The 14,305-nt window shown below is 28.2% G+C and overlaps 1 protein-coding gene across 2 annotated transcripts; it reads left to right on the top strand.

The window, feature by feature from the left end:
• Positions 1–12,134, top strand: LOC117178938 (acylphosphatase-2-like). 2 transcript variants are annotated; one of them, XM_033370512.1, is made up of 3 exons: positions 1–244; positions 2,423–2,549; positions 11,494–12,134. In XM_033370512.1, the coding sequence occupies exons 1-3, from the start codon at positions 175–177 to the stop codon at positions 11,606–11,608; spliced, it is 312 nt and encodes a 103-aa protein (XP_033226403.1). In that variant the 5' UTR covers positions 1–174; the 3' UTR covers positions 11,609–12,134. The 2 variants fall into 2 exon arrangements, with proteins under 2 accessions (XP_033226403.1, XP_033226404.1); XM_033370513.1 differs by lacking the exon at positions 1–244 and adding an exon at positions 1,663–1,775.
• The last annotated feature ends 2,171 nt before the right edge of the window (positions 12,135–14,305 follow it).

Genomic DNA, 14,305 nt, shown 5'->3' with positions numbered 1-14,305 from the left:
CAAAAGAAAATCAGTTCGCAAATCGTGTCGTTGCAAAGGTGTTGTGTTAACACAAATCAAGCTTAAATACGACAGGTTTTACTGACTCTTCGAGCGACTAAAGTTTTTTTTTCAATTTTAATCACTATAATTTACGACATAATACGACAGAAAAAGTCGTGACGAATCTAGAGGATGGCGTGCGACCCTCTTCGCAATGAACCTGTCCTATCCGTCGAGTTTGAAGTATTCGGAAAGGTCCAGGGTGAGTTTCGCGAGATGACCCTCATCGCAATAGGTCAACGAAAGTGAGGATTGAGGAAGCAGGTCATGTTCCGTTTGAAGGTCAAACGGGTTGTGAGTGCAGAGTCTAATTTACTTCTCGTAACAGAAGTTAAATCACCAAGTATAGCGTTATTTGTAAATAAAAAAATGTATTGACGTGAATAGAAGAGAGATAGACAGAGGTAAAAACGGATCAAAACGGATCCTCCCAACCAAGTCTCGACATTCCCTTTTCTCATCTTTTTCACAATACCCTTCCTTAATTCATTTTTAAATCTGAATCTTGCTAAACTTTTCTATCGTTTTTTCCTATCCACTTCTTCATAACCTATTCCCTTCCTTCCTTAATTCCACACCTCTTTCCCTATGCAAATATTTCTGTTGCAACTCCCTGCCCTCTATGTATTCTGACTATCTCTATACTATCCCCTAAATATCAACAAGTTTTATCTACCTTCGTCAATCATCTTTAAACCTAGATTTCCCATTCCTAGGTGAGAACTCCTCTAATTCTTTTATCCCTAAAATTCTAATGATGTTCTTTCATCAACTATCGAACTTCAGCTCATGCAACAAGTCCATACATACTTCCAAATATTTACCCCCCACTTTTAATTTCGACATACTTTTCTCTCACGTTCTTCCAATATGTACTTTCCTTACTTAATTTCTTATTCGAAATCTGGCTATCCTTCTCCGTCCATTCTCATCTAGACCTTTATTTTAAAATATATAGACAAAAACTCCTTTAATTCTTCACTCCAACTTCATCATTTATTTTCTTCCTTTATGTTATTTTCATTGCTCCTAATTCTATACATTTTCTCTTGCAAAAAAATTTGTGTTTTTTCTTTCTTTACTATAAGTTCTCCGTTCCTTGTTTATCCCCGCTTTACCTCTTTCCGGTAAGATTGTACCAACATCCCTTCCCTTTTTGTATCCTGACATTCTCTATACTGTTCTCTACCTACCAAAAGGTTTTGTTCTCCTTTGGAAATCTTCTTTAAACCTCAATTTTCCTATTCATAGGCGGAGAATTTCTCTATCTAACTGTACTTTTCCTCTCGTATAAACTTCCCACATGCACTTCCAAACCTCTTCCTCCCATCCAGAATCTCCGCCAAAACTTTGCCTTGAATATTAATGCAATCAACCCTTTATATCTTCATGCGATATCTTCTCCACAATGTATTTTTTTCTTTCTGCTATTTCCACTATCCCTAACTTTTACTTCTTTTCGTACAAAATATTTGTTTTCCTTCTTCTCACATTGAAACTTCATAATTCCTTTTCTACCCATAGTTTATATCTTTCAGCATTTTTCCACCAACTTCATTTCCTTGACCCGTTTTCACTATCTTTTTTCTTCACTTCTTTATCATTTGTTTTCTCCTTTCCGTTCACTTTCACTAAGTCTAATTTTACACTTCTTTCCCTATAAGAAATATATTTTCTTCCTTCTTAAAGTGTAACTCTTTTATTCTTTTCCCACCTCGCATTGATGTACAGATGTAAGTGAACAAGGGAAGAAAGAGGAGGAAAAGAGTCAATAAAGTGATAGAAATTTAAAAAAGGCAGAGTAGTTTATGTACGTGTTTGGCTGGCTTAAAAGCAGGATGAGTAATAATTGTAGAGAAGATGAGAAAGGACATGAAGAGAGGGATATTATAAGGAAGACAATAAAGAAAACGATGAGAAGATTGACAAATAAGAAAGTGTTTAAGGGGGTGGGGGGATGATATCTCAAATAAGGTGTAAAAATATGGAGAGACAGAATTGCAAAAATGGTCAAAGGAGATATGGAGAGGGGAGGGATGAGGAGAATATTTTTAAAAAATACCATAAAACTAATACCTTCTCATTTTAATGGGAATGTTATAAAAGGGGGATTGTTATGTAGCAGGTATAGAAGAAGAAAGAGTGAGAGGGATGAATGTAGACAAGAAACGAGTATACATGTTAGTGGAAAATGGAGTGGAACTAAAAGGATTAATTACACGTCCAGAGAAAAATTAGAATAAATAAGTTTTTATTAATGTTTAAAAAAACAGATATCGAGATATTCAGTATAGCAGTATGATACTGAATTGGTAAATTTTAAAACTAATTGATAGATGTGACTTTTTAAATTAACAGTTTTTTTTTTAATTTTCTGCAGGTTGCTATTTTCCAAAATATGTCAGAGATCTCTGTCAACAACTGGGAATTTGTGGCTGGGTGAAAAACACTAAAAAGGGGACGATAGTCGGAAAAATGCAAGGACCAGAATCACTTGTTGAACAAATGTAAGTTATTAATTTTCATACAACTTCCTCATAATAATCAAATATATATAAACTAATAATAATAAAATACCAACTACAGTTCTAATTAAAAGTGTAAATTTAATATGTGTAATTGCAAGATTTAATCATACAATTGGAAGCATCTAATTTTCGAAAGCTTATATTTAGGTTTTAAAAAGTTGGAATCATTCAAATTGTAATCCAGGCTAATTCAAAAGATAAGAGTTCGAATTGAAAAATTGAAAATCAAAACTTAAAATTAAACTATTTCGAATTGAGCAGATATAATTTTGCACAATAGAATATTTGGAATTATTATTCAAAGTTATCGAAGTCTATATTGACGAAACTTTAATTTTAACAAATTGCAGGTAACAAGTAACTATAACTTTCATTCAATTTTAATTTGAAATGCTCAAAATGTTGATCATTTTAAATTGTGATGGTACGAAAAGAGCATACAAATTGAATGAATTAAAATTAAACTTTTATTCTAATATAATGATAATATTTTCCATTCATATATTGTCAATAGGTATCAAACCTACGAAGCTTCTGATAAGTTCACTTAAAAACAAAATTTGCAACAAACATTCGTCGTTTTGTTATTTTAATTTCAATTTTTTAAATGTGAACTTTAAAAAAGGTTAGAAAAGGAAAATTAATTAATTTACCCGTATACGTTACCCTTCAATATAAATAATACAGGGGAAATTACTTAATTTAAATTAATCTACTTGCAATTTTTCTCCATTCGATACGTTTTACCTACTTTTAAATCAAATAAAAAAATCATTTAATTACACACAGATAGTCGGTCAAATGGCAATCCATATTTCTACCGAATTAAATGAATCAATTACTTTTCAAATCTTGTAAAAAATTTAAGATAAAAAGAAACTATTTACACGAATAAATTCGACACAGAAAAACACTAAAATTACACACTTATTTGATTTAAATTGCTTAAAATTAAATCCCATACCGTTAAACTTCACAAAAATCTTGTAAACCCGTAAAAAATTAAATCGTACATCGTAAAATTTTACATGAAACAAGAATCTTTCAACTCCTGGTTGAATCAGGTGGAGGCGTTCCAAGTTTGTAACCGAAAAGTCCGGATTTTATTCCTGCTGCCGAAATTTTGTGTCCATGCTTTATTATTCGAATCATTCATTTTTTATTGATATTATTGACTATTAAATTTTTCAATCAAACTGAAATGCTAATGCTAATTGTATATTATTTTATTTTGCTATTTATTTAAATTTGAATATATATTTTTACCTTATTATTCGCTTTATATATTTTATTTTTATTTTGTGTCAAAATAATAATAAGTAATATATAAATGTTCAACTTAATGAATATTTTGTCTCGATTAAAATAAATTTAATAGATAGTCAATCGCAATTTGAAAAAAAATGAATGAAAAAATGGGGAAAATGCCAGTAGCAGTATTCGACCCAGGACTGTGCGGTTACTAACTCGGCAGTTGAAAGACTCTTACATCGCGGTCCACGTAACGTGCGTGGATTAAAAAAAAAAATAGTTTTTCTCAAATGGCTGGAAAATGCATCTTATTACTGTAGCATATTACAAGTTTGTTAAATACCTGTTACTAGGAGGAGTCTAAATCAAAATAAAATTCTGAAGGGTGTAGGTTCCCCTTGTAAGTTAATTCATTTGAAACTATTTAGTATAATTTACATTTAATTAAATTTAGTATAGCTAAAATGAAATCATCTTTTAATATCGTTGAATTTCATTTTACTTGATTGTATTCTGTTAAAATTCATTGAATTCTATTTCATTGAATTCGAGTGAGTTTTCTGCAATTCCATGGAATTAATGTATCTAATGTAATTAATTAAATTTTGTTTACCTCATGAATTCCGTCAAACTCTCTTCATTGTGGTTGAATTTCGTTGAATTACATAAAATACCGTTTAATTTTGTTGTGTTCAATTAAATTTCGGTGAATATCATTGAATTCCAATTAATTTGGTCAAATTCCTGATTTGATTGAGAGTTGAAAGACTCGCTTCGCGGTCCATATAACGTCCGTGGATTTGTCAAAAGTAGTTTTTCTCCAAAATTACTGAAAAGCGCATCTTGTTACTTTACATATTATAATTTTGGCTAATCACCTATTACTGAGAGGAGTATGAATTCAAAAAAATTCCGAAGTGTGTACGTTCCCCTAATAAAATTAACTCTATCTAGTGTTTACCTAGATTCGCAAAATGCCATTTTCTACATTATGTAGAGTTTTACTTTTTATATTTAATTGTGAAAAATTTCCAATAAAATAAACATGCGAGGGCTTTAACTGCGTAGAACTTATTTGGGTAGATTAAATATCGCCAAAAAAAATCAAGGCCATCTTGATAGCAGTTATTTCCTCTTTTACAAGTAAAGTTTGGATACTTTTTTGTCATACTGATTATTACAACACTTTCGTCTTCATTAAAGGCTTGAAGAATTGAATCTACAATTCCCCACGTGCATTCCAAAGTATGTGTATATCTTGCAGATTTAAACGCGTTTTCCCGAGTGTTTCGCTCAGTAGAATAATCTTGATTAACTTTCAAGTTTTTCCTCAACTGGCGATTCTTTAGCATGGTAAAGAACGTAGAGTAGATAATAGTCGATTGCCGTTGTTTCGTCAGCCTTTTGGAAGTAAAGTTCACTAAACGCGTCATAATCGTCGACACAATCGGTCCGACACGGTTCTCGGACGATGGTTTGTACTCGACGGCCATTAAAAGCCCGTGACCTCAGTAGCAAATTGGTGAGTAGGTACATACGTACCATTAGGTTCAAGACTGGCTTTAATAATAATTTAATGAAGTAATGGGCCAGCAGCGCAGGCATCACCTCCTTGCTCCTGCTATTCTCATATTCACCGCACACGAGTCATCGCCAAATAACAAATATCTGCGAAGACGTGACGCCTTGCACCTCGAATTTTTCCTCGTCATCTCGCCATTCTTCCCTTTTCAGATCAATCAAGAGAAATCTGATTTAAAAAGCGAAATGGGAAATCGGATTCAAAATCGGCAGGTCAATATTCAGGGGGGAAATTCTACTTACCCGAGAGGCCGGATAACTTCATTTTCGACATTCCCTGACTTTTCCCTGACCAATTTTTTATTTTAATTTATTTGTGTACTTTAACCAAGAAATATATCTTTTCTACCATAACAGATAGATTTTCTATTCAAAAAGTCGAATTTTCAAACAAAAAAGATTCAAAACGAAACAAAAATAGTTGAAACAGAAAAAGATATATTTTCAAATAAGATTATAATTCAACCAAAAACAGTTGAATTTTTAACCAATTAATTGAATTTTGAATTCAGAAAGTTGAATTTTCAACAAAAAAGTTCATTTTCAACCAAGAAAGATTACTTTTCTACCATCAATGTGAACATTTAAACCAAAAGAACAAGTTTTCAATCAAACAGTCCAATTTTCCTTAAAAAATTTAACTTTAACAAAATCGTTGATTTTTTAATAATATAACTAAACTTTCAACAAAATAGTTGAATTTTTAACCAAAGAGCTGAATTTTGAACTTTCAAATGTGGATTTTACAACAAGAAAATTAATTTCCTACCAAAAGAAGAATTTTCAACTAAAAAAGATAAGTTTTCAACCGAAAATGGAATAGTTAAATTTTCAGATACAAAAGTTTTGAAACACCAAATATGAGTACCAACAAAAAAGTTAATTTTCTACCAAACAGTTAAATTTTAAAATAAATAGTTTAATTTTTAACCAAATTGTCGAATTTTCAACCTAGAAAAGAAGAATTTCAAACAAATGATCGGATTTACCGACAAAAAAGATTAAATTGAGTTTGATGATTCAAAAAATTACACTACAGATAAAAACAGTTGGATTTCCACTAAAAAAATATACATTTTCATTACAAATGTACGAATTTTCTTTCCAAATATATTTGAATTTGGAACAAAATAATTCAATTTTCAACCAAATATTAAAATTTTAAACCAAATGAATAAATATATAACAAAACAGTTGAATCTGTAACCAAATATTTAAGCTTTCAAATTGCACAGATGAATGATCAACATATAACATTTTAATGGCATTTTTAACTCTCAAAACAATGAAATTTCTACCAAAACAGATGAATTTTAAAACGAAAAAGATTAATTTTCAACCAAGATGTCTTTAACTAAAATTAGAAACAGTAAATTTTTAATAAAGATAATTTATTTAAACAAAATTTCAACGAAATAATCCAATTTTCATCAAAAAAAGAGATACATTTTCAACTCAAGTTATGAATTTTACAGTCAAATTTTAAGGCAAAAGACGAATTTTCTGTAAAACAGGTAAATTTCCAATCTAAAAATATGAACTTTCAACATAAGAGTTAATGTTCAACCAAACAGGTATATTTTTCACAACTAAAGGGGAAATTTTGAAACAAGAAGATTAACTTTTCATCAAAAGACATACACTTTCAACCGGAAAATCAATTTAAAATTTTGAAAAACGAATTCGCAACAAAATGGTTATATTTTTAACCAGAGATAAAGGACCAACCGAAAAAATAATTTTTTAATAAAGTATTTCAACTTTTACCCAAGTATTTTAATTTAAAATTTAAAAATATCAATTTTCAACCAAGATAGTTAAACTTTCAGCCAAAGAGATTAATTTTTAAATAACACAATATGAGGAATATCTAACTAGTTTATGTAAATTTTCAATTTACTAATATTCAAAAAAGGAATAATTTTTACCAAAGTGATTCAACCTTCAACCAAGTAGTTCAATTTTCAACCAAAAAAATCTGGATCTGCAATGAAAAACAGTTGAACTTTACCAAAAATGATGATTTTTCAAAAAATAGTTGTATCCTTAACTAAAGAAGGTTGAATATTCAACACCAAAACATTAATATTTAACAAAAATTTAATTTTCTACCTTAATGGGTGATTTTTCAACAAAACACTTGTATCTTTTTCCAAAAAGGATGAATTATTAGCAGAATTCTTCAATTTTCTACCAAGTAATAAAAGTTTTAACTGAAAATATAATCCTTAGGAGCAAAAAGCCGCCAAAGAAGAAAAAGAAATACAATAGACAAATAAATTACTGGCAAGAATATTATATCAGGGTGGTCACAAAACTTCATGTTCAAAATCCCAAACTTTTCCCTTTCCATTTTTTATTTTTTCCGACCACAATTATTTAAAGCCCAGACTTTTAATCTTGTAAGATATGTACAATAGAATATTTAATAAACATAGATGTTTGAAGTACCTATTACAGAAATTCTCCGACTTTTTTTTAATCCCTAACTTTTCTTGATTTTCAAGTTTTCCCTGACCTATGACAACTCTGCTCACTCGTCTTTAAAAAAATTCTAAAAAAACTTTTTAAAAAATGAACAAAAACTTTGAAATCCCTCTTGTTAACTCATTCGAATGATGACGCGCATTTGCGGAAAAATTATATCTCTGATGACTTCATTTTTCATTTCTCCATTAAATCATCAATCATTATTTGATGAAAGGCTTCTAATCCAGATTAAATTCGACGTCTAATGAACATACCAAGATTCAAATCGAGTGAAAATCCAATCGACTCAATCGAAAACAAACAAACTTTAGAATTTGACCATCAGACCGGTAATGAACAACAAAGAATTTGACAATGAATGCTATCATTCGAAGATCGCGACAAATCGGTCGAGGCCGAAAACAATATTTCCTGGCTTCTCACCAGAAAGGAAGCAGTCTGCAATCAAGTTATTTTGAGATATTGCCTATCTATCAAGGTAAGAAAAGCACGTGAGCTGATTTCATCAAGTATAAAAAGAAAGGCCTCGCCTCCTTAGACATGAAAATAAACAAAGAGATAAGAGTATCAAATTTGCGGACGATTAAGAAATCACTGAAAGTAGAAAAAGCAATCCACAGTTACTCAATCAGCAAATAATGCTAGGAAGATTCGCGGAAGAAAAGTAAATCTAATTTCAAGATTAAAGTTAGGAAGTTTTGTATGAAGATCAATATCTTCTCGATCTGATTAGACGCTAATAATAATACAAAAGCTAATCGTCATTGTTGTGTTGAGTGGCAGTTTCGATGGCCAATTGGCCAGAGGGCAAACATCCTCAAAGCAGCCCACGATAAACTTCGATGTCATGAATATTTGGGTCTCGAATCATTAAAGCAATTTTGTGTCCTTGGATTAGGTGTCGATATTGCTTGCTCAAGGAATGGGGGCTAAAATTTACAATTATTTAGGAAAAAATTTGCTTGAAATTCTTATAATAGAGCAAAATTTGAAGAAGTTTCTACATTAGAACGTTTCAAACTAATACTGGAATCACATTTTTCTTCAGACATTGCGATGTTAAAAAGGGAAGATATTTTACACTTTTTTAGAATATTGAAAGGAACAGTGGAATTGAACAACATTTCATATCCGAAACACAAATTAATTTTAGTAAATGTCAAATTGAAATTTTTCGAATTGAAAGCATCTTAATCCTTTCTGGATACATAAATTTCAAAACATGCCTGAATATTTTTTAAATATCTTTTTTAATTCTTCTGTGAACAAGTAATCCTTTAGTCATAAATTACGTATTGTTTTATATTTGAAGATAATATATTTATTGAAATATTTGCGCGTTTGAAAAGAAAAACGAAATAAATCGATTTTCAATAGAAAGGGCAGTTCTATGGATAAACATTATAATTGTAAAAATTAAAATTTTACTAATAATTGCACCTATTTACAGAGAAAATATTGTTTATTATAAAGAAAATCAAAGTATATGAAAATTGTATGTATATTAAATTATATTTTTTACTAATTTTTTTCGTATCACTTCTTACCAAATTAAAAAAAATTATATTATTTTAACCAATGATGGCTCATTTTTCGGTAATTTTTTTATTTATTGGAAAATGTTATTCAGGCGATGAATTATATTTCGAAAATACAATTTCACTATAAAATTAACAACTATCAAAATTATTTTTCTTAATAAAATGAAAAAATGTAATAATAAAGTGGGATATACATGACATGTCCAGTAGAGTGGAAAAATATGTGTTTTTTAATTCTACAAGCGCTACTCCCTAAATTTCTTCCTTTTTTTGCAAAAATACTGCCATAAATTTTCTTTTATTTAAAAAAATTGTTTGAAGTTTTTGATATGCCATTTTAGGTCTGAAAATAAATTTTCTTAGTTTTTAATTTTTCTAAATGTATCGTTGGAAAATTCTTTCATCTCTAAAAAAGTATTTTTTATTTATGGAGAAATAATTCCTGAATTTTTTGAAACAAAATAAAAAAATCTAGATTTATCATTGGGCCTACATTACGAAAATTTGTAATTTCATTACAATAATGGTCTTAAATGACTCATAAACTGTTCTTCCTAGAATAATATGTACAGAATTTCTCCTAAGATATAAGCCATAAAGAGAATATTCTTCATAAGGAATAAATAATTTCAAATATTTATGTCGGGTGACCGAACAAAATCTTCAATTTCAAAATACACCAAAAATACACATTTTTTTACTTGAAAATGTATTTATACCTGCCATTTCCCTGAAAAATATGTGAGCTAGACAATTAAGATCAATTTAAGTGCAATTCTGCGTTTTTATACATTTTTCTTATCGACTTTATTGGATTTTTTATTTCTAAAAATAAGACCTGATATAAAATGATAGGTAAAATACATTTTAATGTACTATAGGAATCTTTAAACTGTAAAAAATACGAATTTTATTTATAATTCAAGATTTTTGTATGTCGCATGGTATAAAATTTTTAAATTCCAGTAAGAAAATATTTAGATGCCATTTCAGACCATTAACTGCAATGAAATTACAGATTCTTATATTCGAAGCTCGACAATATCTTCAAAGTTTTAATAAAATTTTTATTAAAATTTAGGGCTTATTCCTGAATTATTTAAAAAACACTTTAAACAGATGTGAGGATTTTTCAGCCTTAAATTTTTATCTTTTAAAAATTGAAAGCTAAGAAGATTCATTTTTAGATTTTTCTTTAAGTAAAGAGTTCATGCCATTATTCTTTCACCAAAACGAAAAAATATGTGGGGTAGCGTTTGAAAAGTTCAAAATCACACTTTTTTAATGCCTAGACCTAATTTGAGTATTATTAAAAAAATGTGAAGTATATCGTTTATGAATACTTCAAATATGGCATAAAAAACAAATTAACTTTTTTTAATCAAAGCTTTAAAATGAATATTATTGCAATATTGAAAATTTTTGCAAAAGTACAAAAAGATTGAAGAAATAAACGAAATAAATTCAAAATTATCACAAAATAAAATTAAATCGAAATTAAAATACGGATAAGAATTAGGGTAACTTCATTTAGCTAAGTTTTCAGGCGGAATGAATAAACTATTATTATTCGAAAAATTTCCTACGAATTCAAAACTCCAGCATTTTGTATTACAGTTTCTAATGTAATTTAGGCTCCTATAACTTTCAAAACAAGAAATTTTAAAAGATTTTTTTGTTAACACTTCTACGTGTTTACTAAATTTCATACAAACTAAAGTTGGTCTAATTCCTAACGGTAACGAAAAAAGGCTATTATTCGTGTAACCCATATTGGGGAGACCATACTACAGTAGATAATGAATCTGCAGTAAATAATCTTTAGTTGAAAGCATAAATGTAGATAAAATATTTAATTATAATTTTAATTTTTGAACAAGTATAGAGTCTTAATAATTAATTAGATAAATGGATTATTTTATATAGATTAGTATTTTTAAATAATTATTATCAATTGTAGATTCATTATCGATTGTAGGAGGGTCTCTCCGTTTAAAGTTAAATGCGCAAAGAACATAATATTTTAAAATTACAACTTACATCGCTTTTTAATTTTTCAGGACGCAGTGGTTATCAACGGAGGGAAGTCCAGGAAGCCAGATCCATCATTGCGAATTTACCAACATCGAGCACGTGACGAGGATTGGCTACCCAAATTTTGCAATTCGTTTTTGAAGGGAAAATGCCACGTCCCTATGAAAAACACCTCAATCGATGGGAAATATAAGAACCGTGAAACGGAAAATTCGAACACGTACCTTCTGAGAAATACCTATTTCTCACTCACGTTTCCTTACGAACGTGCGACGGATACCTGTATAAAAATAATTAATATTTTTTTCCTCCGTATTTTCATGAATGCTTGTGCGAATATTTTGATTTTAGGGTTCTCTCAACATTTCAATCTTCCATTGAAATGAGTAGGTCAGTCTAGTACGAATGAATGAGTGGGAAAAACACTAATAATGAAAATGTAATTATTAATAATTGCAGCCATGTACCTCATAATATTACTGCAGACGTCTGAAAATTCTGTGAATATGTTACATTAATATAAGATGGAACTTTTCTACAAAATAAATTAATGCAAAACATTTTGCAAAGATTATATCATTAGTCAAATAATACCTGGAATTGTTAAAATATGTACGTAGTTAGATTGCCAATGTAAAATAATTTGAATTAAAAGAAATCTTTTTAATTCTGCGACTTTGAATGTTTTAATGATCAAATCATTGTTATATTTTAAAACTTTAAATTTTGACGAATTGAAAATGTTTATCTACATACTATTACGAAAAAGTTTCTGCTTGTTTTATATTTATCGAAAATGAGTATTTTAGAAATCAAAGTTCTAACGAGGTGTCTACACAAATTCTGGAAAAAAATTCCCTGAAAATTACAGGTTTTTTCAGGTATTTCAAGTTTTTACTACAAACATTTTTATTAGTACGGAGCCATTAAAATATTTCTCGTTTTTAAAACAATCGACTCGGTATATGTATATAGTTTTGCGAGTTTATTAATAAGCAAGGTTTTTTTCTAAGTTTCTAGAAAGTCAATTAATATGTTAAATTTAATACGCTACAGTCCATGAATGTGAATAATAGTTTAAACAAATTTTTATATTACCTTTTTACATTTGAAATTCAGTGCCTATTGAGGTAAAATTAATGTGGGTATGATAGTAAATTCAATTTAAAATGTTTCGAATTCTTAATTTTACATGTAAAATTATTGCCTTTTCAACAAGATAGTTAAATTTTTGACTAAAATGATGAAATATACAATTGAAACAGTTAAATTTTAGATACACAATTTGCAACTAAAATAATGAATTTTTATCTAAAATGATAAATTTTTAATTAGAATAATTGTATTTTTAACGAAGATGATTTATTTCTACTAAAAAAGACGAACTTTCAATAAAAAAGATAATTTTTCAAACTTTGTTCAGAAAAGAATTATCACCTTAAATGATGAATGAATTTTCAACTACAACAATGAATCCTTAATTAGAATAATTTAATTTTTCAACAAGGAGATGAATTTTCACCTGAAATAATGAAATATTTAATTGAAATAGTTACGTTTTCAGTTGACAACTTTTTTTTAAACAACTAATTTTCAATAAAATAGTTACATTTCCAAATAAACTGATGAATTTTCAACTACAGCAATGAATCCTCAATTAGAATAATTTAATTTTCTATCAAAAATATTAATTTTAAACTAAAGAGAGAAATTTACACAAAAAAGATGAATTTTCAATTAAAAAAGATAATTTCTCAAGAAAAAATTGAATAGTTAAATTTTTAGTGAAAAAAATTCATTTTCAACCAAAGAGATGAATTTTCACTTAAAATGATGAAATATTAAATTGAAATAGTTACATTTTCAGTTAAAAATATTTTTTTAAACAACTAATTTTCAATCAAATAGTTACATTTCCAAACAAAGTGATGAATTTTCAACAAAAATTATCAATTTTTAACTAGAATAGTTGAACTTTTAAACCAAAAAGATGAATTTTCAACTACAACAATGAATCCTTAACTAGAATAAATTCATTTTTCATAAAAAAAAGATACATTTTCAACTGAGAAGAGAAATTTACAACAAAAAAGATCAATTTCCGGTTTAAAAATGTCATTTTTTAACAAAAAATTGCGCAGTTAAATTTTTAGTGAAAAAATTCATTTTCAATCAGAGATAAATTTTCACCTAAAATCATGGATATTCAATTGGAATAGTTACATTTTCAGTTAAAAACATTTTTAATCACCAATTTTCAATAAGATAGTTCCAGTTTCAAATAAAGTGATGAATTTTTAACAAAAATAATGAATTTTTATCTAGTTGAAATTTAAACCATAAAAAAAGAATTTTCAACTACAAAAATGATTCCTAAATTAAAACAATCTAATTTTCCATCAAAAAGATGAATTTTAAACTAAGATGATTAATTTACACACACACACACACTACACACACACACACACACACACACACACACACAATTTTCAATTAAAAAAGATAGTTTTTCAACCAAAAATTGAATAGTTAATGTTTTAGTTTAAAAAACTAATGTTCCACTAAGGAGTTTAATTTTTAACTGAAATGATGGAACATTCAACTAGTATAGTTAAATCTTCAGTTAAAAACATTGATATCAATTTTTTAAAACTAATCTTTAACAAAAAAGTTAGATGCATTAATATAAAGCTACTTTTATGATTGAAGAATGATTTTTATTTAATTTTGTTTTCTAATTTAAAAAAAATAAGCATACTCACGAAAAAAATCCCTAACTTGAATAAAAAATTCCCAAAATTTCCAGGTTTCTCCAGGTATATAAAAATTCCATGACAA

The sequence above is a fragment of the Belonocnema kinseyi genome, chromosome 8, assembly GCF_010883055.1.
Source record: "Belonocnema kinseyi isolate 2016_QV_RU_SX_M_011 chromosome 8, B_treatae_v1, whole genome shotgun sequence".
In the NCBI taxonomy this organism is placed as follows: Eukaryota; Metazoa; Arthropoda; class Insecta; order Hymenoptera; family Cynipidae; genus Belonocnema; species Belonocnema kinseyi.
This window is presented reverse-complemented; position numbering and strand designations above follow the sequence as displayed.